Genomic DNA, 27,700 nt, shown 5'->3' with positions numbered 1-27,700 from the left:
GCAAATTTATTTGATCTTTTGTTTTCCTTTTTTAGGTTCAACAGAAGGTCTGTTTTATTTTCTATTTTATTGATGTCATTTATCCTTCCTGCCAATTTTTTTCTTGTATTTTTAAATACTAATGTTTGCTTCTAGCTTTTAAAATCCACAACTCCTACCGTCTTTTCTTGATTTCTGTATCTTCTTTGTATTTGGAAAAAAATAAATGACAAGAAAGCTAACAGATTTTTAAAATAGCATTTATTTCCCCCCAAAATGAATAAAAGAGTTGAAGAAGGTGGGTGAGATGGAGTGGGAGGTAAAATCAGAACATTTTCAGTCAGTAAAAATCTTGAAAGTACGTTAGTGAGAGAACTATAAACAAAACATTATAGTACGTATCCTATAAAAATCCATGATTACCCATAGCTAATTCATAACTACATTAAAAATGTAGAACTATGCATAATGATTTAATGTAAATTTAAAATTTAAATATTGAATTTAAAATTGGAGAAGAGCAATACACTTCCCTATAATCTGAACAGTGCTGGAGCATTGCAGGGCTATTTCAGGAAGCCCCAGGAGGTGTTCTGCCGTGTTCCTCCATCTAACACTGGGTTCAGTATATGTCAGCACGTGCCTTTTGGGGCGTGCAGTTTAGCATTCGGAGTCACTCTTAGACCTGATGCCATGTAGTGGCCTCCAGGGTTAAGGCATGTGCCGTGGGGTGCGTTGGCACTCAAGTAGGTTGCAGTTTCCCAACAATAAAGAAAAGCACTCAAGTTTCTAGAGTCCTTCATTATTTAAAAGTCAGTCTCTCTTCCTCTCTTTTTCTCCCTGCTCTTGATTTTGGGGACTCCAACGCGTCTTTCTGGAAGGGCAGTCCACGGACTAGCAGTATGTGCCTCCTGGGTGCACATCAGACTCCAGGCTCCCAGGCCCCTCCAGACCTACTGAACCAGAACCTGGATTTTGCCAGAATCTTCAGGTGATTCATGCGCACATCCAAGTTTGAGGAGCCTGCCAAGTGGGAGTTAACATAGGGAGGGAAGAGAATTCCTAGTTCTGTTCAAATCAAATTCCCAAAAAGGTCCCTGATTCACAAACTGTTAAGAGCTTTCACCCTACTCAGTCTGTATCCCAATGGCCCTCAACTGTTGGAACCTATTTGCTGGCATCTTTGAGTTCCCCATCACTAGACTTCCCTGCATCTGCTTCCTAAATCATTTCTTTCCAGTCCTGGAGGTGCACCAGAATCACCTCTAGAGTCTTTAAAAAATGCATGCGTTTAGCCTCTTGTCAGAGCTTTTGAAGTGCAATCTTTGGGAACGGAGCTTGGAAATTTGAATGTATGAGAAATCCACAAATGGTTCTGACCTAGAGAGCTGTAAGGTCAGCACAATTTTCTCTAAAAACTTTGAACCGAAGAGAATACTTTGTGCATGTCTTGGTTTGGAGTAATCTCCAGGAGGGAGGCCAGTTCTCCCACAGGGGCGTCACCAGCTAGGCACAGTGCAGGCCCTGTACTCTCCTTGAAAGATCCTGTTGCGTGGCCTACTGCTTGTGAGACTGCTGTTTAGCTGTGCAAGTCTGTAGTTACGACCTTGAAGAAAGAACATCCTGAAAATCTTTTGACAAATCAGTTTGGCTTTTGGGTTATCTTCTTCCTGAGAGATTTAAAAAGAAAGTTGCAAGGAATTTCTGGGAAGAGGTCATTTAACTAGGCATTGTGTTTCAGGTGGTTACTGTTCCACCACTATCTGCTTATTAGCAAGTTGAAGTTTCTCTTCTCCATTCATCCCTGTCTGCCAGAAATATTTGACATTTCCCACCACAAAGTCCTGATGACATCACTGCTACTCATCCTCTCACCCTGTTCCCCCTGGAAATAAGATGAGCTGTTCATTCACGGGCATGGAGATGAACGGTGGAAATGGACTTGTGTTTCAGCATTACTTTTTGTAATCTTGTCTTAGTTCACTGTGATCTACCATTTTCTCTTTAAAATTGTCAACATTTATGGAGAACTATGATTTATACAGGACAAGTTTTGAAGCTTGAATACTAATAGTTTGTTAAAGAAAAGACATTACGGCCTGTCTCCATGGAATCATAGGGTGTTGGCGAGTTCTTGCAGTCCATAGGATTGTAGGGTGTGGAGATGCCATCCAGTCAGGCCTCTACAGCGTGTCCTGAGACCTCTTGCCTTTGGGGGAATCGACTATGTAGCACGTTCTGTCTTTCTAGCTCTCACTGAAGGAAAGTGTTCTTCAGCTGTGCTAACCGTTCTTTCTCTTGGTACCTTCTAGTTAGGATGCCAGTTTTGCTGTCTGGTGTTCTGCAGAATCATCAGATCCTTCCCCACATAATGACCTTCAGAAACATGAGCAACCTTTAACCTTCAGAGACTGGATGCTGCCCCTTAACTTTTCAAGCTACAGAATAAGCTTCTCAAGGGCATTATTTTCTAAAATAGACAAACAAGTCGCCACCAGATATGTTAATGAAGCATCAGCACAGATCTGAATCATAATTGCTTGTCAGAATAGGTCCATCCAGGTTTTCTCTCCCCTTTTCAGAGCCAGTCCATGTAACTCTGATCTGTGCTTGGCCTCTTAGGTGTACTTACCTTTACATTTTACTGTATACTTGATAAAAATACTGGTGAAAGAGCAATCCTCTAAGAGAGTTATCTAAAATAACAAGAAATTAACACTTTTAAGAGATACTTCAAGGTCCGAAGACCATGTTCAGTAAGTAAATGCACAAGGCTGGAAATATCTTCTGTTCTTCTGTTTGCCCCTCTTTCTTCAGTTAGGGTCTTACTAGAACATTCTAGATGCCATAGGTAAGAGAACTTTAAAATTTAAAACTTTAAAATGTAATGGCTAATGCATAATTAATATTTTCTGAAATAATGCCATAATGCATCTCTGCAGAATAATAATTTGCAGAATAATAATTTGACTGCCCATGAAAAACCAGATGAAGTAATATTTCAACTTCAAGATGTCATGTGAATTTAGTTGTTTAAAATATGAGTGCGAAGGATGATGCAAGGGGAGATTCTATAATCTTCTCTAATTATTCATCTGCAACAGTTTTTTATTCTTGTACCTTTACTTGGTTTTTTCTCCTCCCTTCCTTCTTTATTTTATCCTGTAGAAGAGGAATATATTTTTAAAACCATACTCACGTTCTTCTATTGTTTGTTTGGCCCCTGGAGATTTACCTTTCTTTTAGGAGTATGTTCAGCATTTTAGGCTGCTAAGGTGCTAAAACATGAGCCAATTAATGATGTATTTATTGATGTTTCTAGGAAACTTGCAGGGCTCATTCTGCAAGAATGATTTACAAGCTATAACATGTTAAAATGTCAAACCAATGGAAACAATTAGTTGCACTGATGTTCCATTGCCAGGTTCACCACGAGGGAGGAGATCATTGATTAAAAGGTCCATCTGTTCCAAAGATGTTCTCAACTTGCTGGCATTGCCTTTTGTGAATCAGATCAGTTCAGTGATCCTGCTGCTTGTTAACTGTTTGTCTATTTCTCAAAACCATTGGTTATGTGCACATTTTGCTATGATGTTTTTGCAAAGTTGGGTTTTATTTTTGGAGACTTGTGTTGTTCAGCAATGTGTTTACTATATGACATGTAACAGGAGAATGTATTTTGAAATTGTCATAAGCTCTAAGAATTGTGTAATCAGTGAATTGAATATATATCTTCCAGTGAAGTTAGTGGACTTATATTTTGGCAATAACTTGATGTTGGAGGAAGAATAGATTCATCTCAGTGTTTTGTCTCTACAGGATGTAAGATGGAAGAGCTCTGGACTGTAATCAAGTTCTTTCTCAAAATATCCTTAACCTACTTATGTTTTCTAAATATGACATTGTTCTTCTTATGTGGAATTTCAGAATTTATAACCCATTTTCCCATTTATCTCATTTTCGATTAGATATTTTCCTCTGCCTTTTCTTCCCAGAGACAATGTCCTAAGAAAGGGGCCTTAAAAGTTATCTGACCAGTTAATCTGACCAATGGTCAGACTATCAGCTATTTCTAAGAGTAAAAAGTATTAAAGAGACACATGGAGTGACCACTGGTAAATTAGGGAGTGAAAGTAAATTTTCCTTTTTGTGGGAAAGGGAGACAGTATTTCTTTTTACTTTTGCCTCTTTATTTGATCATTTTTTTCTGGCTCAGCCTGTGGGGATTGTGGATTATGCTTTAGGGGTTCTCTGGCCACTTTAAGGCCATAATTCCTACCATTTGGGGGCTTTGCTAATCTGCTGTCAGCTTCAAACTTCACTCACATGCTGAGTCTAATAGTGTGGGTTTCTGGGGTGTAAAACACATTTTATTTTTGAAACATTAGAAATTTATTTTTGTTTTTTAAATAATTTTTTTACTGATTTAGTTATTTCAAATCACATTAATACACAATTGTGGCAAGTAAGAGTTGCAAGTATAGAACTTAAAATCATTTGTTTGCTCTGGGTCAGAAATTACTTATTTCTGATTTCAGGTACATTAATTGTTCTGTGATACAGATAAAAAACATAGAAACTCGGCCCAGCCAGGCTGGGTTTGGCTTGTGAGGGGCTCACCCTTAAAGATGGCTTGATTGACAATTGTGTACCTGGTGACGTCACAGGAAAACTGATAGCTACCCAAATTTGTGGTAACAATTGATGCAACCGGGAAACTACTTTTTGTACTGATACAGTGCAACCCATGCAAATATGATCCCTCAGCTACAGGATCAGAAAGGGTGGCACCTGCTAGGGGAGAAGGAAAACGAGCTAGCTGGTTGGTGACTACAGTGAGACTGTGAACACGGCCCTCTCCAGGTGTGTTGCCAGGAGACAGGAGCTGATGCAGTGCGTGAGTGTTTACCGTCTCTGTCCACAGGAACACGACCTGCTGAGCTGTATTTGTTCTCTGCAGGCACTAAGTGTCATCCATTTAACAGCCTGTCACAAACTCCCATCTTTACAGCCAAAGAAAAGAGAATTAAGTGAAGATGAAAAGCTGTCACTTGTCATTAACTAAATGAAGGTGATTGATACAGAAAGGCTTATCCAGAGTCCTAGCCTTCAATTTTATCTCCATTTGTGGATTAAGGATTCTGAGGCAAAATGTCTGCAGAACACTTTGTTTAGATTTGCAGCAAAAATAACCTCAGGGAGCCACTTGCTCTACATACAAAGGTGGAGAGGCGCATTTTCTGTCTGTTACACTATTTCATTCATATTATTGTGCTCTTACTATGCTTCAGACTCTGTGCTGGGTACGGGTGGTATCAGTGAGCTAGAATAGACAGCATCTCAGGGCTAATAGACCAGAGAGTCTGTGGGTGCGGTTTTAAAGCAGTCACATTCATTAATGTGTCTTTTCAAACTGAGGTATCGAGCATAGCACAGGAACTGGACTCGGAGGGAGCACTCTCAGGAAGCCACAGTTACCCATGGTCAGAGGGTGTGGGGGCATCATGTGCGGGAAGTGAGGAGGAGCAGAGGCCGGAGCCGGGGCTGGAGGATGCGAGGCTGCAGGACAGGGAGGGATGGTGCCCGGGAGACGGGGGTGTCAGTCAAAGGTCCAGTAGAGAATTTTGGTCTTTCTGATGAAAGAAAATGAGGAGTCAGCTTTGGGATTTTATGCAGAGGGGACCTCATGGGGATTATTTTGAGAAGATACCTCTGGCTTTGGAGAGAGAGGACTGGGGAGGAGTCAGAGAGGCTGTGGGAATATTCTGGCTTAGCACCTCAAGGCTGGCTGGCTGGTCATGCAGTCAGCACCCCTTTGGCCTCACTCCTGACTGCTGTTGGTGTGCACGTCGGCATGCTCTTCCAGACCCTGCGTTTCCTGAGTTTCAGAACGCAGCTGTATTTCGGGTCCTGGTAGCATCTGACTCTCGATTTTCATGTACACATCCAACAGATGCCAGCCCTAAACTGTGTGGCCTTCTCCATCTCTCAGGGCACGCCAGCAGGCTGCACCTGGCCCTGTGTATCGGGGTGGTAGCATTATCTAGTGACCTTATAGATTGCCCAAACAAGGAAGGTGAAAGGACAGGTGGCTTCTCTTTTGCTAAGTCGTATGTGCCTTGTATTCATTTCAGCACATTAATATCTTCTATAAGATGGCCTTTAGCCCTCTGTCTTCATGTCAAACTAAAGCATTGCTATTGTCATTACTGTTGCTATTGTCTCACTTATATAATCAACATGGGGGACATTTGTTTCTGAGATGAATTTCCTACAGAGTTAAGAAGCAAAATGTTACTGGAAATCTCCTGGCTCTGAAAATCAGACATTGAAAACGTACAGAAGTAAAGAGTGGTAGGGAGTGGTGTGGCCTGCGGCAGAACTGGCTCCATATCCGGGCTGAAGCATTCAATGCAAACACAGCATATGTGTGACAGCTGAACAAAACACTGGGGGCTATCGATGTGAGCTGGCTATTTCTCCTTTAAGTGATTAAAGAACATTTTTAAAAATGCAGAGAAGCCATCCTGGATTTCAGTGACTCATGACTCCCAGTCATGGGCTAAGCTCTTGAGTGGCTGGGCTGCAGAGCATGTTGGGATCAGGGGCAGGACCATCAAGTCCAACTGCCCATCCTCACAGTCACCTTGGGAAGTGGTGTCTAGTTCTCTGGCTGCTCGTGTCTTTTCCTTTTGTATGGCTGCCCCAGTGCCCCCTGTGCCTCAACTAGTGCATCAGTCAAGGCAGACAAAACAGAAATCAGAAGCAAAGAAAGCAACTTTCTCACACCTCCCAGGCAAGTCCTTGAGTAGTTTTATGAGACTTCCTAAGAGTGAAAAATGAGGGGCATATAAATAGCACTGCTGCTGCCTGACCCTTAGTTTGGGATGAGCTTAGGCAGGCTGAGAGATCACCGAAGAGGTGGCTTTCTTTGGTTAGCAGTCACTTAAATCACACACAAAGGAAACTCGTGCAAAGATTATTTATGTAACATATTCCCAGGAGAAAATTCCAGTTCCTTTCTTTTTCCATGGTGAGCAGTCCTAGTGATTTAGTAAATGGTAGAGTCCTTCCCACTGCAGAGGGGCCCCTGGGATGGATGGAGTGGACAGGAGCAGAACAACAGGACTGACTCGGGTCACTTTGCTACCGTGCTCTGCCATTCTGTCACCCCCACAACACGCAATGGGGAGCAGCAGACACGAGCAACAGTGACTCACTCTTGAATTCTGAGCCCATCAGCAAAATGTGTCCTCTAGGCTGTGTTTGTACAGTAGTGATAACAAAATAACCTGTTCCACATTTTAGTGAGCTGTTGAAAAGAGAAAATTAGCTTTTGTGGCAAAACACCTCACAATAAACTAATACAATGTAACAATACTAATACTAAAAAATAATGATAACAAACAGCACTGGCTCTCGCCAGGCACTCTCAGGCATTTGCACTCATTAGTTCTTACAATGCTCTCATGAGGCAGAATCGTGACCCCCTTCTGTGGATGGAGAAACACACACCGAAGGCTGAGGTGGCTTGCTTAGGGCTGGCCAGGAGGAGCTGGGGCTGGGACTTGGACCCGTGAGTCCGGCTCCAGAAGTTAGTGCTTTTAATCACTGTGGTTAAAAATGAACATAGATTTTAACTAAATTTGAAGCATTTGAATCCTTGCTTCTCGGGCTGTGTGCCTGGAGCCTGGCCCCTTTAGCAGTGTGAGCTGCACTTTGCTCGTCATAAGACAGAGATGGAAAACAGACCCACTTTCAGGTGTTTGGTGAGGACTACACCAGAACATACAGAGTGCAGTGTACACGCGGTGGGTTGTTATTTATTGGGGGTGAGGGGTGGAGGGGGATTGGGAGGGGTGGGAGGGTGGTATATTTATCTGCTCCGGCTGTCATACAAAGTACCACAGGCCGGGCAGCTTACACAACAGCCATTTATCTTCTCAAAGTTCTGACAGCTGGACACCCAGCGTCAAGATGCTGCCAGGGTTGATTTCTAAGACCACTTCCTGGCTTCTCGCCAGGTCCACATGAGGCCTTTTCTCTACACGTGTGGGGAGAGAGGACAGCTCTGCTGTCTCCTTCTTATAAGGACACCAGTCCTGTCGGATTATTACCCTTATGATCTTGTTTAATCTTGACTACATCCTTAAAGGCCCTTTCTCCAAATATAGTCCCTTGCAGGTTAGGGCTTGAATTTGGAGACATGACATAGTCCATGCAGTGCGTAGCTGGGGAGAAGGTTGAGAGGACAGGAGGTACGTGGAGTATTTTGGTTTTGGAGGCGGGTTTCTTGGGCCTCAGTTGTGGAGGAAAGGAGCTGTGTGTGGTGCATCAGTAGAGTGTGATGCATTCAGCTGCATGTCCCTTGCTTTGGCTTGGGTGCTATATAGAAAACATCTCCATGCTATCTCTTTGGGTTTTTTTTAGGTGAGCCTGAGTTTAAATACATCGGGAACATGCATGGGAATGAGGCTGTCGGTCGGGAACTGCTCATTTTCCTGGCCCAGTACCTGTGCAATGAATACCAGAAGGGGAACGAGACCATCGTCAGGCTGATCCACAGCACCCGCATCCACATCATGCCTTCGCTCAACCCCGACGGCTTCGAGAAGGCGGCGTCCCAGGTGAGCCTGGGCGGTGCAGCTGGGTGCTCTCCCCTAGTGTGGGTGCCTGTCCTTTCTGTAGCTGTGCTCCTGGCACCTGTGGGCAGTGCAGGGAGACTGGAGGCGGCTGTCCCTCACCTGGCTGGTGCAAAGGACGCTAAGAAGGTCCAGTGGGAAAGCATATGCCGCGGAGGCTGTGGGTGAGGAATTTGGTTAGTCAGTCAATATTTAATTAATGTCTTGCTTTTGCTGTTTAATAAGTAGTGTTTATTCATCCACGTTTGTGCCTAGGTAGGCTTCCTTCTGCAAACCTAGTATGGAAAACCCTGGCTGCCTGGGAAGGGGCTGCGCGGTGGCTGTGGGTCGGGGTGTCACAGCGCCCTCTGCTGAGGTCATGGAGGGAAGGCTTGGGCCCTCAGTTTCACTGATTTTCGTCCTTGTCTGTCTGATGAGCAGTAAAAACCCAAACAACGAAACCACCTCCAATACATTTTCACTGCTGGGAAGCAGTGGCGTTTTCAGAGATTCATAGTGTGTGCGCCCTTTCTGTCTGGATTTGTGGAGGACATTAGAGTTGCTGTTTTCTATAGTTTGAAGTAATTTTCTTATTTTACAGGAACATATTAAAGTATATTTAGTCTGTTAATTTTTAGTTAAGAAGTTGATTTGTGCCTTAAAAAATAAAGAGATCCAGGGACCTGAGAGTTTGACACTACAAGAAATCCAAACAGTGAATTTCTGTAAATAAGCATAACACTGATGATTTCTAAAGTTGTGAGGAAAAAAAAATAGAGAATTAAATTATTGACTATTTTAAGGTGATGTTCAGAGCTGTAAGACAGAATCAACAAAAGATTGTCATTGTTACTTTCTGTTAGATTTTTATTTCTCACAGTATTTGAGCTTATGTGAGCTCAAGAATATGGGAATTATTTCCATACCACAGATATGGTGTAATTTAATAGTAAATCTACATTATAGAATATAACTGAATATCTTGGAAACTCATTAAATTTCCAGGTTGTACCACTATGGAGTTTAAAATTAAACAGAAGTTTCTCAACTTAGGAAGCTCTAGAACTTTTGTTCAAGATCTCATATTTTTTCCTAAAGACTGTAAGAGCGAGGTACATTATTAATATGTAAATAATTCATGTTAAACTCATTTTGATCTTCCAGTCTTATTTAATACTTTATTACTTTGAATGCTTAGAAAACAGATTGCTGTGATTTACAGAGGCAATGAATATTTTACCTAAACCCAAGTATAGAGTAGCATGCTTTGGAACACAATCATCTATTACTAGCTAACAATAGGCTTTTTTTTGCAGTTTGATGACAAATGTCTTTTAAATGTAACTATTATTAATACTCAAAATACTAGTCATTGAAAATATTTTCAAAATATCCATAACAAGGTACTTTAATCCTGACACTTCGTGTGTTCATCATTTAAAAAGTGAAAATGCTTCTATGAGAGGACAGTGTTGAAATAAATAATGTTAATAAGTTATTTTAAAAATCATGCATGAAGACTTTAAGTAGAGAGTAACAACAGTAATGAATAACTGCTGATTTTCTCTTTGGTGTTGCAGCCTGGTGAGCTCAAGGACTGGTTTGTGGGTCGGAGCAACGCCCAGGGCGTAGACCTGAACCGGAACTTCCCTGACCTGGATAGGATCGTTTATGTGAATGAGAAGGAAGGTGGTCCAAATCATCATCTGCTGAAAAATCTCAAGAAAATTGTGGATCAAAACACAAAGGTAGAGAGAGAGCATGTGTGCTTTTCTTGGGTCCCGTCCCTGAGCCTGAGGACGTGTGTTTCACGGTTTCTGCCCGATGCCGGGCGTGGGTGGGTAGTTAGTTACCTACAGCTGCGGGAGTCGAGGCAGGAACGGTGGAGCTTTGGGATGAGTCACCCCTGGAATTGGGCCGGGGCGGGGAGCAGGGGTGGGTGTGCAGCTGGGGGGATGTCAGGGGGTCCTGGCGGGTGTGCGGCCCTGTCAGAGGCTCTTACCAGGGCACCTGGTCAGCCCTGGCCGCCCCTTTCACGACCCCTCCGCCTCCGCCTCCGACCTCGCCGTCTTTCAGATCACAGCTGGGGTCCCTCCCTGCTGCTTCTACTGTGGCTCAAACGCTGGCCTTCAGGGTCCCGGCTGCTGTCGGCTCAGCCTAGTTTCTGTCCTTTCCTACTTCAGGGCCTCCTGACCCCCAGGGAGGCAGGCATTGCTGTTTCACCTGCTCCCTGAGTCCCTTTATCTGGCAGTACCCTGGGCCCCAAGCTCCACATGACCCAAACCAATATTGTCCCTAAAAACCACTCTTCTCCTGGCCACTGCAGCCTTGGTTTTCCATCCCTGTGGCAGCAGCCGTCACTGGAGCTCGGGGGCCGGGCCCCCCGACGTGTCTCCATCTCTGAAGATTCGTCCACTGCTCAGACGAGCACAGTGCCCCTGCCTGCTTTGAGTTCAGCCTCTCCCCACTGTGTTCAGTCTTCCCAAATTCCTCCAGAGTGACCTTCACACACACACACTGCTCTGCGGCTTCAGTGCCCGGCCAGCCCTCCTCTGCCGAGGAAAGTAAACGCTCGGTTTGTCAGAATTGTGCAATTGTTCAGTGCGAAGACTTGGGGCACCGCCTTGTCCAATTCTAGCTCCATACTTGCTGTGTGAGTTTTGGAAAGTTATTTAACCATGTGCTTCTGCTCTTTGTCTGAAGTACGTGGCTGGGGCGGGTCTGCCTATGGGTGGTTGTAGATATTGGATGTCCTGGTGCACTTAGATCCCTGTAGGTCAAGAACGGCACCCATGGTCGCTGTCCCAGCATGATTCCTCAGAACTCTGTCGTGGACCAGGGTGTAGGCGCCCACACCGATGTGCCCACTCAGCCCTGGTGCCTCTCACAGCGCGTCATGGGAGCACAGTGTCCTGCTGCGGAGCACCCGGTCCTGCTGCTCGGTGCAGCAGAGCCCATCTGGGAGGGGAGCTGGGGCTCTGCAGGTTTCAGTGATGCCGGGGTTCTTGTTTGCAGAGTGGAAGAATGAACTTCAGAAACGAACAAGGCAGGAGATTTACAGAAAGTTTTATTTAGGATAAGATAAAGTTTTATTCAGAACAGAGTAAGATAAAGTATGGAACTCCCCGCAGGTGCAGGGAGGACAAGGTTGCCGCTTGGGGTCTCGGTGTCTAGGGTTTTACGCTTGCTGCAGCAGGAGTTTTCTATAGATTCAGCCAGAATGCTAATTATATTTTAACCTATCTCTGTGAAGGTTTCCCAGATACCCTATTGTAAACTAATGGGCCTATGTAACTTTGAGCAATGAACTATTCTGTTTCACTGGGTCCCGGTGGGGAATACATTGTTGCATTATTTCAATCTCAAGCACCCTGTTTTTTCCTACCTTCCTGAAGCCTCAGTAAGACTTTATCCTTTTCCAAGGCCCACACTGTACTTGAACTGGGCAGGAATTGCACCCTGCTGCCCCCTGTCTCACCGGTTCCTCTTGTGTTTTCAGCGTTTCTGCTCTGGCTTGTCATCTACTGCCAGTGCCTTTTCTGCATGAGAATGAGAGGACAGTTTCTTCATTTTATTTTCATTCCAGGATAGGTCATGATTGCTCTTGATTCTTTTAAAGGCTTGATCTTAGGGGCTACCAGAGGCTTCACTTAAATAGTACTCAGGATATCCCAGCCTAAAAGACTCTATTATTAGAGAGAAGCTGAGTTCTATTTGTCAAACTGTGGAATTTAGTTGCTTGCTTTCAACATACTGGTAAATGTATTTAGCCACAGCATATGTATAAGAGCTAACAGTGGGCTCAGCTAGTAGACTGGTACAACTTGGGGTATTCAGGACTGCATCTGAAATATGGTTTGAAAACAGTTTTTAAAAAAAGATTTTTATTACAAAAATCAATATTTTATTTTGAACAAGAAAGATAAAACAAATATAAATAAGAAGAAAAGTAACCCTTACCCTACAGCCTTAAGTGTCCACCATTCACACTTTAGTGTATATCCTTCAAAATTATTTATGTCAACCTGTAAATATATGGAAGCGGGCCATGCATGCTGGTGAGTATAGTCTGCCCAAGCTCCCACTCAGACCAGACTTTTGCCCTTTGGCCCAGGGAATGTCACTGGCTTCTCCATGTCTGCTCCCCCTTTCCTTACTTTTACTCCTGTCCCCTTTTCCTCCTACCCAAATCCTGCCTTATTTCCCCTTGACACACAGTGAAGTCCTACCTTCTTCTTGAAGTCCTCAGGGATTCTCCAAACCACAGAGATTCTATTCTGTCTCTTCTGAACTCATTGAAATACTCATTGACCTTTGACCTATGAGATAGGTCAAGAAAATCTAGATATATTATGATTTAAATATCAAAAGTATGAACCTAGTAAAGGAAAGCTTTGGTAAGCATATAATTTTTGGAGGGGTATAGAAGTTCCTAAATCCTGTATGTAGAATAACGGGCACATAGTAGTTAGTAAATGAATGAGATGTAAAAGGGAAGGAAGAGATGATAAAAGATCAGTAGATTTGACAACATAAATATCTTGGTGTTTTGTATTTTAATTATTATTATTAAATTTGAAAGGTAGGTGATGAACTTGGAAAATATCTATAACATGTAGCAGACAGATGGCTAATGTTTTTACTAAATAAACAATTCTTGTAAATTTGTAAGAAAAGATACATTTCAGTAGAAAAAGCAGTTAAGCCATGTATAACTCTGTCACCAAAGAATTAATATAAATGGTCACTACATATACAAAAAACTGCTTTAGTTTTATTAGTTAATCGAAGAATGTGACTTTAAAAATATTCTGTTTGTCCTGTATCAAAGCGACAGACTTAAAAGATACATGTGCCATGTGGGTAAGAGTGATTGGAGTTTGCAGGCTTAGTATACGGGCTGTGTTGCTGTAGCTCACAAGGGAGGCAGCTTAGAATACATTTTATAAATTCAAAATTGCTCTAGCTTTTGGTTAGGATCCAATTTCTAGAGAAATTTCTCCAAGTTCTGCACAAAGAACTATGAGAGTGTTCACGGTATTTCGTTTTCATGGTGAACAAGTCATTGCCCAACGATTGGAGGTCCCCCAGCTGTACTGACGTATAACTGAGAAATAAAAATTGCCCGGATGAAGGTGTAGAAGGTGGCGATTTGATGTAGGTGTATGTTGTGAAATGACCACCACAGACAAGCGGGGCCACTTGGGGTTACTGTCCAGTCTGGAAGCTCTGCTGCATCCATCTCCCTCTGGGGTGAGACCCTCTCCGTGGGTCTGTGTGTGACCTACTCTGATTCCAGGTACTTAGTGCAGTGTGACCCAGTCACCGTGCTGTGTGTTACACTGAGCCTATTCGTCTTTGACGAGATCGCTGTGCTGGTGCAGTGGCTCTGGAGCCACACGCAGGGCTGAGTCCGGGCTCTGCCCCCGGATGGCCTCATGCTGTCCCCTGACATCTCTGCGTCTCAGTTTACTCATCTGTAAACTGGGGGCCCAGGAAGTCTCTATCTCAGAGAATTCAATGTGTCACACAGAAATGGTTGTTTGGTATTAGTTATTATTTTATTCATTCATGTTTAAGAGTGATATGCCCTCCCACTGGATACTGCTCAGCCATCAAAGTCATAATTTAGGAGGGTATTTGATGACCCGAAAAAAGTGTTACCTGTTGTCAAGCAAAAAGGTTGCATACAAATGGTATGTGAATTATCATATTTTAAAACTTATGTAAGTGCATTCAGAAAAGACTGAGAAAGAGCTATATGAAATGTTAGCAGTGGGTGTCTTCACGTGGTAAATTACAAGTAACTTTAATTTTCTTACTTTGTGTTTGTCACTACATTTTCTACAATGAACTTTTTTTATAAGTGAAAATAAGATAAACCAATCAAATAGTAAAAACTGCAGTTTATTCTAAATCACGTTTTTCCACAGTTATGAATGACTTACATGAAAATAGGGTAGTTTTGATATATTAAAGCTGATATACTGAAAATAGTGTGGGGTTTATAGGTTCATAGACTGAATTTGAATCCTTAGCTGTGTGAATTGACACAATTGTTAATGATAAACCAGTCTTCAGATTCCTCCCTGGGAAATGGGTCAATACCTTTGCCTGTCTGACTGGGAAGCTCAATAAATAGTGTGTGTGTGAGAGCAGCTCATAATGAGCACAGGTACATAAATACAAGACCTTACAACCATCAAACCTTACTGAGGCTGTTACATTCTCTGCCCTAAAGGACTGTATGGCTCACATCTCCAGTAAAAGCCTTTTTTTTAAAAAATTCAAACAGGTACTTGGGAGTTTGAGAGTCTTTCTACTTGCTATTGAAAACTTATCACATAAAAGTATCAAGCATTTGGCTCCAGACAAATTCTTTGGTATAAATTTCTTACCTCTTTTGTTTTGCTTCCAAGATATCAGGGGCCGTGCATCATTCAAAAAACAACACAGATTCCTGAAATGTCTGCCTTTGTTCTAAAATTGAAGATGATCATTTCAAAGTAAACTGGCATTTTACAGTGAGCTCTGAAAGAGACCCAATCTAAAGTTTTTATATATGAATAGTGTTAGAAGTAGTTGGAGGGACTAAGAAAAGTAGTAAGCAAAGATTGGAAATAAAATCTACCATATGTTTCTAGAGTTTAGTCATCAAGGGAAAGAACTCCGTTCTGTGACTTGATTTGCTTTTCTCCCTGTCTCATCCTTAGCTATTATTAAGAAAGGTATCAGATAGAGACGCCCCCTAATTTGTAAGTGATTTCCATGTTGGTTTTTAAGTTGGAGGCCCACGAAAGTGCAACTTTTAAGGAAATTTAAACACTACTGACATATTTTTTATTGTAAGTCTGAGAAAGATAGAGATGGGAATGCTTTCATACAGGAACTTTTTTTTTTCCTATGAAAACAACCACAAAGTGCCTGAAATATGACCAGCTCTCAGTGGTTATGCTTTACCTCTACCGTGTCTTTTCTGTCAAGTGATTACCAGCCTTGTGACCCTTTTAATGTCCGGTCTGTGCAGCTTGCTCCTGAGACCAAGGCCGTCATCCACTGGATCATGGACATCCCCTTCGTGCTCTCTGCCAACCTGCACGGGGGAGACCTGGTGGCCAATTACCCCTATGATGAGACGCGGGGCGGTAGGTGACCTTCCTGCTGCTCTCATGGGCTCAGGGCTGGCGGTGACTTCACGAGCGTTTGCAGGGAGATTTCTGTAATACCCTTTAGGCAACTGGTTGCTAAGTGATTTGCCTGTAGAAACACATGTGCTTAACAGGAACATCCCTATTTCATGTGGCACTGGCATATGTATTTGGCAGAAAGGGACTATAACTTTTAAAAATGTTTAGGTGATGAGAAATGTGGTTTTAGCAGAAAATGAAAGACAGGGAGCCAGGCGGAGGTGTGAGCAGGCTGCCTGGTCACCCAACCACCCTAACAGGCCCGGGACAGTGCAGAGGAGGGGGCTGGCGGGCAAGGCTCAGAGGGGGAGGGAGCCTCCTGCCCGACCAGGCGGCAGGTCTCCCACTCTGCAGTGGGAGCTGCTCCTAGTGGGTTGGGGAGGGCAAGGGGGCCTTTGTCCTCTAACTGGTTTCAGTCAAGCTTCAGGCACCACAGCTTTAGCCAGATAGACATTCTGAGCTCCATTTTTAGTGCACTAGGAAATTTCCTGCTTTGGGTCTGTTTTTTGGGGCCTTTGAATCAGAGTCAGTTAGCTCTTTGTAAATACAGGACAATAATTTTAGATCTTGGAAACACTGAGCTTTGAAGAAAGTCTTCAGAGGAGCATCGTTAAAATTTAGAGATTTTGTTGTTTGTCAATAGTTGGGAAATTTAAAAGCCTGGCATATTTTGTAACATGCAAAAGAATGCAACATATCAAAATATCAAATTTCCATAGTACACATTGGAGATTTTTCTAAAACTCTGAGGTCAGATACTGAAACATGTGTGCAAAAGTGGCTCATGGAAGCTATGAGGTTGGCACAGGTGTATTTTTTAAATTAAAAATTTTGTCAATGGAAACCTTACTGTCTTCCATGTCCAGTTTCCTATGAGTTTATCACCTCCTCCTGTGACCCTGTCGGCTCTTCGGGAGAATGTGCATTCTGCACAGCTCCTCCTCCATGGTGGGGATGGATGCCATGTAGCTGTCAGACCAAATGTCATCGTTGCAGACTTAGGCCTTCCTTCCATTCCCGTAGTGATGCAGCCGAAACAGCCCATCAGCAGACCTGTCCTAGGCGCTCTTGAGAAAGCTCCTGGGTCTGCCGTTTGATCTTGCCGGCTTCCTTCCCAGGTGGTGCCCACGAGTACAGCTCCTGTCCGGACGATGCCATTTTCCAAAGCCTGGCTCGAGCTTACTCCTCCTTCAACCCGCCCATGTCTGACCCCAACCGGCCGCCGTGTCGCAAGAACGATGACGACAGCAGCTTTGTCGAGGGGACGACCAATGGTGCTGCTTGGTACAGCGTGCCTGGCGGTGAGTTCCCGCGTCCCCCTGACTGTGTGACAGCAAGTCCTTTATTGTTACCATTTAGACTTAGGGGGTCTTCAGTCCTATTCGATCATTAAGAAATAGACTGAACCTGTAGCTTATCCATTAAAATTGGTTTTCTGCCTGAAGGATTGCTATGCACAGTTTTGTTTCTGTTGATTTTTTAAAGCCATGATGCTAATTGAAGAGATACAAGAAACGAACTGAAGGCCTCCATTGGAAAAATGCAAATGGGTTATTGTTAACTACACTGCTTTTCAAATTCTGGAATAAGAGAGCATCCTAATTATATGTTAGTCATACTCTTACTAGAGGGAGTGAATAGGTTAGAGGGCAGGTTCTGGCTTTTAACATATCTTGGTCCACATACCTTTTTGCTTTTTTTTTTTTAATGTAGGGTTAATGGGGACTGTTTGATGGGAATATTTAGTCCACATGCCCTACTATAATAAGCACTATTAGATCAGGAAGTTCTTCATCTTTTATGGGGCTGAAAAGGGAAAATCCTTTGAGCAGCACAGCTGCTGGAACAAGAGTCTTCTGGACGTGAGGTGGCTCCCGTTGCCCCACATGGACGTTACTGAGCTCTTACTTTTATGGCTCCCTGACCACCCCAACTCATGTAATACTTGCCTCTACAAGGATGGAGAGTGAAATGTGAACAGAGCTGCTGTGTTTTCTTTTCCTCTTGGTCCAGAACAGTTTCTCAGGGCCCACCTGGAAATGCAACAGAGAATTAGGGCAGTAGCAGTGCTGGCTAGTTATAGGGTTTTGGTTTGTTTAGTTTGCTGCTTTGTGTGAATTACGCCGCAAGAAAAATATTCTTCATGATAAATGTTTGTTCTGTTTTAATTTATATCTTGCATCAGGGCAGACCAGATTTAGAAATTTTTTTCCTTATAGGTTGAGAAATAAGGTCTGTGTTAGATTTAGGATTGAGACTATGTCAAACACATGAGCTAGAAGTAATCTTTTACTTCAGTATTCATAAAAACATTAGTAATTTCTTTGGAATTACCTTTTTGGAGCAATAGTGCAATTTCTGCAGAATACTGAATAGTCTCATATCAATAAAAAATGATGATAATAATAGTAATAATTCTCAAGTCAGTGATTATGTTCCACAATAATCAAAGAACGCTTGCAATATATTTAGGGTCTCTAGTGTTGAGTGCATTTATATTTTCCTTTGGTGAACTTCCTCCTTGTCATTATCTAATGACCTTCTCTGTCTTTTGTTCTAGCTTTTGGCTTAAAGTGTATTTTGTCTGACATCAGTGTAGCTGCCCTGCTCTCCTCTGGCTTCTTCTTGCCTGGCCTACCCTTTCTGCCCCTCCACTTTGAGCCTGTGTGTCCTTAAAGCAGACATGAGCTCTTGTAGACAGCATACAGTTGGGTCTTGTTTTTTGTTCATTCAGCCATTCTATGACTTTGTGGAGAATTTAACCCATTTACATTTAAAGCAATCATTGATAGGTAAGGACTTGCTAATTCCATCTTATTAATTGTTTTCTCACCATTTTGTAGTTCCCTTGTTCCTTCTTTCTCTCTTGCTGCCCTCCTTTGTGAAATGATGATTTTCCACAGTGCTATGCTTGCTTCCCTTCTCTTTAATTTTTGTGAATCTTCTGTAGGTTTTTTTTGCTTTGTGGTAACCACGAGGCTTCCATGAAACATCACATAAACATAACAGTGCATTCTGAGCTGATAACAACTTCACTTTTGATTACAAAAACCCTACCCTTTACATCCCCTTCCATTTTGTTTTTGGTGTTGCAGTTTACACCTTTTCATGTTATGTATCCATTAACAAATTATTGTAGCTATGTTATTTTTAATACTTTTGTCCTTTAAACTTTATACTGGAGTTGTGGCTAGCACACCACATTACAGTATTAGTGTGTTCTGAATTTGACTATGTATTCATCTTGACCAATGTGTTCTATATATTCATACATGTTTGTATTACTAACTAGCATCCTTTCATTGCAGCTTGAACTTCTTTCAGCATTTTTTGTAAGGCAGCTCTAATAATGATGAACTCCCTCAGTTTTTGTGTCTGGGAAAGTTATTATCTCTCCATTTCTGAAGGACAGCTTTGCTGAGTTAAAGTATTCTTGGCTGGCAGTTTTTTTCCTTCAGCACTTTGAGAATATATCATCCCATTCCCTCCTGGCCTGTAAGGTGTCTGATAGATTTATGGGGTTCCCTTATAAGTTTCAAGCTTTTGGTTTTTTTCTGGCTGCTCTTGAGATTATCTCTTTGTCTTTGATTTTTGACTCTTTTGCTACAATGTGTCTTGGAGATGATTTCTTTAAGTTGATTTTGTTTGGCGACCTATAAGCTTCATGAACTTGGAAATCCAAACCTTTCTCCAGATCTGGGAAGTTCTCAGCCATTATTTCTTTATAATATTTTTCTGCCTGTTCTCTCTCTCTTCTTTTTCTGGGACTAGTGGTGATATGTAGATTGGTTTTCTTAATGCTATCCCTACAGTATTGTAGGCTTTCTTCAGTCTTTTCCATTCTTTTTCTTTAATTTCCTCTGACTGGGTAATTTCAAATGACCTGTGTTCTACCCACTGATTCTTTCTTCTGCTTTATCTAGCCTGATGTTAATGCTCTCTATTGCATTTTTCATTTAATTACTTGTATTCTTCAGCTCCCAAAATTCAGCTTGGTTCTTTTTTATGACCCTATCTGTCTGTTAAACTTCTCATTTTGTTCATGTATTGTTTTCTTGATTTCATTGAATTGTGTTTGTGTTTTCTTACAGCTCACTGGGCTTCCTTAAAACAACTCTTTTCAATTCTTTATTGTGAAAATCACAGATGTCCATTTCTTTGGGGTTGGTTACTGGAAGGTTATTGTGTTTCTTTGGTGGTGACATGTTTCCATGCTTTTTCGTGTCCCTCGAAGTTGTCTTGGGTTGCTGTCTTCCCATTTGGAGAGGCTATCACCTCCTCCTGTCTTTACTGACTAGCTTTGGTGGAGTAGTACCTCCTGTCAGCCTTTTTGGGGACTCTGAGGCTTTCTCAGACCTTTTCTATGGATACACTGCACATTTTTTGTGGGAAATTTCTCATATTGCATGCCTCTTCTTGACCTTGCAATGTCAGGTCAACTGCTCACAGCTTCTTGCCTCCTTTCCCCAGGCAGTGCTGAATGCTCAGATCCGTGTGCTCTCCCCAGCCCCACGGAGTTGGGATGGCTTTCTGCATATGCTCATTAACCATGTGCAAAGGCTCATTCCTGCTGCCCTCAGGGGTGTGCACAGCAACCAGCCTCAGGGTGAGAGGTGTGGGTGGAGGCATGCAGTGTCAGGGTGCCCAGGGGCCAGTTGCAGGATCTCCCGGGCTTGAGGCAGGCTTGCTGATGGCATCTGTGACCAGGTTTGTGAACCCCACAACCCTCTGACACTCTCTCAAAGCCCTGGCTTCTCTTCTCCCAGAAGCACTGGCCCCTGTCCTGTGGCATACTTCAGTTTTCTGGATGGGGAGAGAAAGAAGTGGGCCATTTGGGCAGCAGCTGGCACAGCCAGGAAGGTGGTTGCTTGCTCACATGCCCCTGCTTGCCTCCTGAGAGGAATCATGGGCCGAGAGCTCTCTAGGCTCTGCACTGAGCTGCCTCAGGCAGAGTGATGTGAGTGGAGCTGAACGTACTCCCTCAGTGTGTCCAGTCTTGTTTGTTTTTCTTTCCCAATGCATGTGTGACTTCTGCTCTGGACTCTTTCAATGTTATTCTGTTCCATGGGTGGTTATCATAATTGGTGCTCCTCTGGGGAGGTGTTAGAAAGCTCCCATTCTGCCATTTGATGATATCATTCTCTGCTGTCTTCTTTGATGCTGATTCCAGCAATGCGCCACATGGCTGGTGCTGGCTTAGGGCCCTAGAGTAGCGGTGCATTAAGTGAAACGGTTTCTAGGAGCCTTGGGGGCCTGGGCGTCTGGTGTAGTAATAGCCACTATGTGCAGCCTGTCCCCTGTGGGGGGCAGCCCCCAGAGCACCACTTGTGACCCCTCCCCTGGGGTCAGTGCTCAGTGTAACAGAAGGACCTGCATCCGTCTGTCACTGTGTGCGCATTTGGACTGTCTGTATTTGGTATTTTGGCAGGCATGCAAGACTTCAATTACCTCAGCAGCAACTGCTTTGAGATCACCGTGGAGCTCAGCTGTGAGAAGTTTCCACCTGAAGAGACACTGCAGAGCTACTGGGAGGATAACAGAAACTCACTCATCAGTTACCTGGAGCAGGTAAGGTCTCCTGCATAAAATGGGAGGCTCTGGAGCATCTAAACCTGGTGTGTGTGGTCTCCTAGGAGCCAAGGAAAAAGCTGTTTTTGCAGTTTGCATTGCATTAGTTGATGACTGCAACTTAATTCAGGGGGATTATTCTTAATAGCATCTCTTCCATTTTCCTTTTAAATCCAATTTTCAGTTATCAGGTTTGTCGGTCTTTCATACTCCTTATTTTCAGTCAAAATAATGTTAGTGGGTTTACTGCAAAGGCAGTCACAGCATCTTTCCATTCAAGGCCAACAAGTACAAATGGGCTGTAATGTAATATTCTTGGTAGCTGGTGGTGGCCATGTGACCTGTGCACAGGTGACCAGCTTAACAGAGAGAGCAGTGAAGGGTGCTAAGGCCAGAGGCACCTGACGGGCCCGCAGACTTCCTTTTCTTGTGTTTGTTTCTGTTTGAATGGTCTGGAAGATCCTTCACAGTCTAGCAACAATGGAGAACCTTCTGGCTGCTTTTTTAGCCTTGGTTTTGACTCAGAACAGACACCGGTTTTCAGGGGATTACTTCTCATTTGTCCGCTTGAGAAAAAGCTGAGTAAAGAATGTTCAAAAATTTCAATGCAGAGTTTGCTTGTTCTTGACCTTCACAGATACACCGAGGGGCTAAAGGGTTTGTCCGAGACCTTCGAGGCAACCCGATTGCCAATGCGACCATCTCTGTGGAGGGCATAGACCATGATGTCACGTCTGGTGAGTGGCCTCTTCTTGTTTGGGAGTCTGCCGTGCATGGTAGATCATGGGAGCTCAGTATTTACCATCACTCTTTGCTATTCCAAGCAAAAAATTAAATGCCTCCTACGTGTTGTTCCCCCTCCGGCTCTGATCTGGTCATTTCCTTTGTGGGAGCAGGGCAGGCATTTTCTCACCTGTGTTTGAAAGCCGGGGTGCAGCCAGTGGCTTGCTGTCCTCACCTGTCTGCCTGAGCCAGCAGGTTGACCCGTCTACCTTGGAGGCCTTTGCAGTTCTTGAGGTGAAGCAAAGTGGACCAGCCTCAGAGGCAGCACCCAACAGGCTTTCTGATCTGGAAAGAGCAGGAACAGGGCACCTGCCAGCGCCTCGCATGGGTGGGATTTCTGTGCATTGCCTCATTGATCCGTACAACTCCAGACTGACCCCAGGTCGAGCAGGATGTTACAGGATTGAAGCTAGGTTGTTATTTCTAGGTTTCAAGCCCCATTTCCATTTCCTGAGTTTGGGGAAAATGATATATTTTCCTGGCAAGCCTAACTACTCATGTTAATAAATATTTATCTGGCTCATTTTAGTTTAACTGCCACTGGTCGGGACCTTTTCAACAACATTTTAGCTGTAAACTATACACATTTCTAGACCTTAAAATTAATTAGCCTGTAGCTTATTTCCCGAACCACTCTGTACCTGTACCATCACCTCTTTCTCCACAAATATAACTTTTATTTTTAATCCTTCACATTTGTCCTCTAAAGCTCCATTTATTCATTGATTCATCAAATACTTACCAACAACCCGCTAGTGCCGGCCCATCTTCCCAACCAGCCTACCAGAATCTGGGCCCAGAATCTGCTCCCTTTGCTCTCAGGGTGGGGATTCGGAAGCCAGGCGCTGGTCCTATCAGGACAAGAAACCTCTTCTCTCTACCCTGGTGCCATAGATGCTGTTCTCTGTTCCTTGATGTGGAGATTTTAGGAAAAAATGTCAGTGGAAAGGAGTGAGTGAGGAGTTGCCTTTGGGAGGAGAGGAGGGATCTCAGTGGAGATGGGGTTGAGTTCACTGCCCTGGAAGCAAGCATTTCAGGAAGGGGGGAGGGAAAACGAGGGACCAGTGGGTGAACCCCTGGAATGGCCCAGTGTGGGAATCTTGACGGAATCCTCTTCAGTGGAGGGAGTCTGACCAGAGAGGGCTGAGGAGGGAATAGGAGAGATATTAGAATGTGAAAGTGTTGACAAATCTTCCCAGGAATTTTTCTATAAAGCAGAAAAGGTCAGTCCGGCACCAGCAGGTGCACTGGAAGAGATGGTGGTGGGCTTCTGGTTGTTTCTTCATCAGAAAGCATCAGCTGAGAGTGAGGAGGAAGAGGACATGTTAGCAGTGCAGGAAAAAGAGGAAGGTGTGCATTGTTCTTGGTACTTTGGGCTCAAGTATGGTCTGAGTGTCCGAGTCCATCACCGTGCTGCTGGTTAGAAACCCAGACTCCCAGCCCCACGGCTGGTGATTGGCAACTTACCAAGTTTCCCAGGCCACTCATTCGCTTGGATCTAGGACGGTGGGAGTGCGGAAGGGCTGGGGAGGCTGGAGGAGAAGGGAGGTAGGGTGTTGCACCCTGCGTGAGGTCGGTCTGTGCACTGGGGCCAGAGCAGCGCAGGGCAGGGAGCTGGCATTATCTGGGGCTGGCGGTTTGCCTGGCATGTGTAGCCGGGGCGCAGAGTGGAAGGCATGTGCTTGGGGGCTTACGGCAGTGGCCATCAACCCCAGTCTAGGCTAAAACTGCAGTGAGTGGGAGCGAAAGATGTGACCTCAGGGCCTCAGTTCTCCAGAGAGTTTGAGAAAATGCAAATCCTGGAGGTCACACCACGCAGCGAATTCTGGACCTTCAGAACTTACGTGGCTAACACGGGCACCAGGGTTTCTGAGGGTGTTTGCACCACACTCCGTGAGACGCTGCTGTAGACACACACCGTCAGGACTTCACAGCAGATGCCCAGTAAACAGCATGCCTGGGGCCAGGTGCTCTGACCCACCGCTGGGATGTTACTCCCTCTACCTGTGTCACTCCTGAGTGATTAGAAGATCCATTGCCTTAGATCTATTAGGCAATTTAACAGTAATATCCTCTGGGGAAGGTAACACTCTTTTCAATGGAATGTCATCAAATTCCATGAACATCTACTTTTAAAATAGGGAATCCAAGCAGCTGATGGCAGGCACGGTGTCCTTGGACGCCTGATTACGCATCTAAACAGGAACCCTGTGATGTATTTTGTGTCCCCACAGCGAAGGATGGCGACTATTGGCGGCTGCTGGTGCCTGGAAACTACAAACTTACAGCCTCAGCTCCCGGCTACCTGGCGGTTACAAAGAAGGTGGCAGTCCCTTACAGCCCTGCAGTCGTGGTGGGTAACCTGAGATAGCTGAGATTCGGCAGCGCTTACTGTGTCCCGTGGTCCTTGAGGCTCCATTAGCATCCGCACTTAACAGATGCAAACTAAGGCCCGGCAGAGCTAAATGAGGTGCCCAAGGGCTCCTTAGTGGATAAGTACCACTCAGCGGAAAGCCCTGTTACCATTTCTTAGAGTTTGAAGAGATCCATGGGAAATCAAATAAAACTTTAAAAAACTTGAACTTCTACTGGCCACACTGATGTCAGTCTAAATGAGGTTCTGTTCCATTTATCTTTTTATCTCTAGCACCTTGCACAATACTTTACTTAATGGGTATTTCAAAAAATAAATTATGCCTGCAAGGTGATTTTAGGCATTAACCAAATATTTTTGAAACACATACTATGAGCAAAACCCTGTATGTTAAGTGCTATCAAAAACTGTATTTTATTTAAGTAGATGCCATTTATTTTGCTAGGAAGGTAATGGTGATAAGGTCAGAACCCTGTTAGAGCAGGATTTCACTACTGTCTCTGTGTTACCTCACCAGAGCCCGGGAATGTCTTAGGATTTCCAATTTAAAGGCTTACCTGGGAAGCGTTTATGGACTTTTGTTTCTGCACCCAATGTTTGGAGGGTAAATGCTTGGTTTTTGCAAACACAGTATCCTGAGTGTTTAACTGCTGCCTCGGTTTGGATCATGTGTGTGTGTCCATTTGGCTGCATATGTATTAAAATTGGGCTGAAAATTTGGGCAAAAGAAACCTGGAAACAGAGCCTTGCAAACAGGTTGTACAATGTTCAGCTATTCGGATTCTTAGCCTGTGGCATGTCAGGGTAGTCACATTCGTAAATAGCCAGGAGTTTAAGTGGCCAAGTTGGAAAACTCTCAGCTCCATCTGGAGTGGGAGCTGAGGTTGCGGCTACATATTTTGGACAGCCCTTTAGGCAGAAGTGTATGGGTTCTCGGACCTGATGAGGACTCTGGCCCACTAGGACACAGGTCCCTGGGTCTCTGGCTCTGGTGGTTTGGAGATGTACATACTTCCATCAATTTCTTTACCAGATTCAAGGTTCTGGGAAGCAGAGCCTTATGCTTTGGGACACAGGACACTGAACTGCATCCTTCCATCTTCCTCCAGCTAGTAGGAGAATATTCAGGGTTGAAGGGAGAGGCTCATTCAAGAGTCAAAGGCAGAAAATTAGTTACGAATTACATCTTCTTACTGAAGGGAAAGATTGCCTTTAAGTAATCTGTCTTTAAATAAGCTGCTTTTAAACAGTCCTGTAAAGCTATTAGATCAAAGCACATTTCAAACATAATAGCTGCTGATTTTTTTGTTCTGTGGAAGTATTTTCTATCACGAGAGCTTTTTTAGGATACACTCAAATTCTGTTGGCTATATGGCACTTACCCTGTAAGCTCTAAAATTGCTCTTTCTTAAAATTCCAACTTTTAAAAGCACATATGCAGTTTGTGACAGTATATTCCTGATTTCTCCTTTAGGTTGATTTTGAACTGGAGTCATTTTCTGAAAGGAAAGAAGAGGAAAAGGAGGAGTTGATGGAATGGTGGAAAATGATGTCAGAAACTTTGAATTTTTAAGAAGGCTTCTGTTCAGCTACTTTTAATCTATATATAATGTAGGTGATGCAATGTGGCCATTTTCTTTTAGATTTTGTGCAAGTTAATATTTGACATTGATTTACTTTAAAATCATCTAAATATTAATAGACATGACTTAAAATAAATATTAGACTTACAGGTAAACATATAGGAACTTATACTGGTTTTTCTCTTATATAACATCCATTTTCCTATATATAGTCACCAAGGACTAAAAAAGATTTAAGCAATCTTGCCATCTTAGACTTAAAGGCAATATTCCATGTGTTACTTACAATATAGAAGTTTTTGAGTAATTCTCGCTTTTAAAAATTAATGAAGTCCTTTTAACATAAGCATTGACAGTGTCACGTAATGAATGCTATTGGAAGAGTCAACGGCAGCAGCCTGACGCTGGGAGCACAGCGCACTGCAAGACTTAAATAGTGTGAATTGTCATTCGTCTCATGCGCTGACTAGCTGCATGGCATGATCTTGTTAATGCATTTTTTGATGGAAGAAGATGCAAATGTTTAGCAAGAGGTTTTACGAAAGGAACGGAAGCTGACTTTCTGCTTGTACGTACACGTAGGGGCTGTACTCTTCCTCCGTTTAGCCTGTTAACACTACTTCAAAGTTTAAGGTTTTCTCTTGGTTGTAGTTGCCTGGAACTGCATTCTGAATGAATAAAGGCAAAGAAAAATATCCTTCTGGTCTTTATTTTAATTCTCTATGAATTTTGGTCTGGAGTTGTGGTCTAATAATAAGAAAAAAAAGTATTCCCTTGATAGTGGCCTCTCATTGGACCATCCCTGAAATTTTTAAGCTTATTAAGTGAGTCTGTGAGAATGAGGGACCCAGGCACTTTTGCCAGGACAGCAGGTATGATCCAGAACTGTCCGGGACAAACACAGGAGGGGCGTCACCTGCATAGGTGGTGTTTACAGCCCTGCATACGTAACATAAAATCCCCAGGGAGCAGACCCTGGACTTAGAAGAGAAGGTCAGGCCGGGGCTCTGAGGGACTTCAAAATTCTGCTCCTTGAGGTTTATATGGTAGGATAAGGTAGACAGTTGCCCTAAATCTTAGTGGTTTGACTTAACAGTGAGTTATTTTTTGTGGAAGTCCCCTGCAGGAAATTTGTCCTATGTGGGTGATGCAGCAGAAAGAACGTCTCCACCTGTGGCTCTGCCATTCTGACACAAGGCTCCCGTAGGTTTGGGTCCTTGTCACAGGAATAGACATGCCTGGAGGCACTTTACTCATAGCTCATGGGCCTGAGCAAGTCACCCAGCCTTGTTTAATCACACTGAGCAGCTGTCACCACCCTGCTCCCTCTGGCCACCAGCACAGCTTTACTGCCCTTCCCAAATGCAGATTCACTTAACCCTCTGCAAGCAGGCCACTTATGTACACCAAACCAAGGTACTGAGCTTCTCATTGGGGATTCTCCTGCGATCCCATGGAGGCCTCGATGTCACTGGCCACTCTGGCTACTACACCTACATACTAGAAGACGGGTTATAGGCCTCCTCACAGCCCACATACGTCGTAGGACAGGATTGAGAAAGAGTCAGTAAACACTCCCGTTTGGAGGGAGGGATGAGAGGTGTG

The 27,700-nt window shown here is 43.6% G+C and overlaps 1 protein-coding gene across 1 annotated transcript in view; it reads left to right on the top strand.

The window, feature by feature from the left end:
• Positions 1-26,790, top strand: part of CPE (carboxypeptidase E) — a 70,226-nt gene extending 43,436 nt beyond the window's left edge. The window contains exons 2-9 of the mRNA XM_036888927.2: positions 8,410-8,606; positions 10,181-10,348; positions 15,628-15,745; positions 16,906-17,088; positions 21,216-21,355; positions 21,993-22,092; positions 24,373-24,491; positions 25,987-26,790. Coding sequence (XP_036744822.1) covers positions 8,410-8,606; positions 10,181-10,348; positions 15,628-15,745; positions 16,906-17,088; positions 21,216-21,355; positions 21,993-22,092; positions 24,373-24,491; positions 25,987-26,085 — 1,124 coding nt within the window. The 3' untranslated portion in view covers positions 26,086-26,790. The remainder of the gene's footprint in view (positions 1-8,409; positions 8,607-10,180; positions 10,349-15,627; positions 15,746-16,905; positions 17,089-21,215; positions 21,356-21,992; positions 22,093-24,372; positions 24,492-25,986) is intronic.
• Positions 26,791-27,700: the final 910 nt, after the last annotated feature.

Source organism: Manis pentadactyla, chromosome 1 (assembly GCF_030020395.1).
Source record: "Manis pentadactyla isolate mManPen7 chromosome 1, mManPen7.hap1, whole genome shotgun sequence".
Taxonomy (NCBI): Eukaryota; Metazoa; Chordata; class Mammalia; order Pholidota; family Manidae; genus Manis; species Manis pentadactyla.
This window is presented reverse-complemented; position numbering and strand designations above follow the sequence as displayed.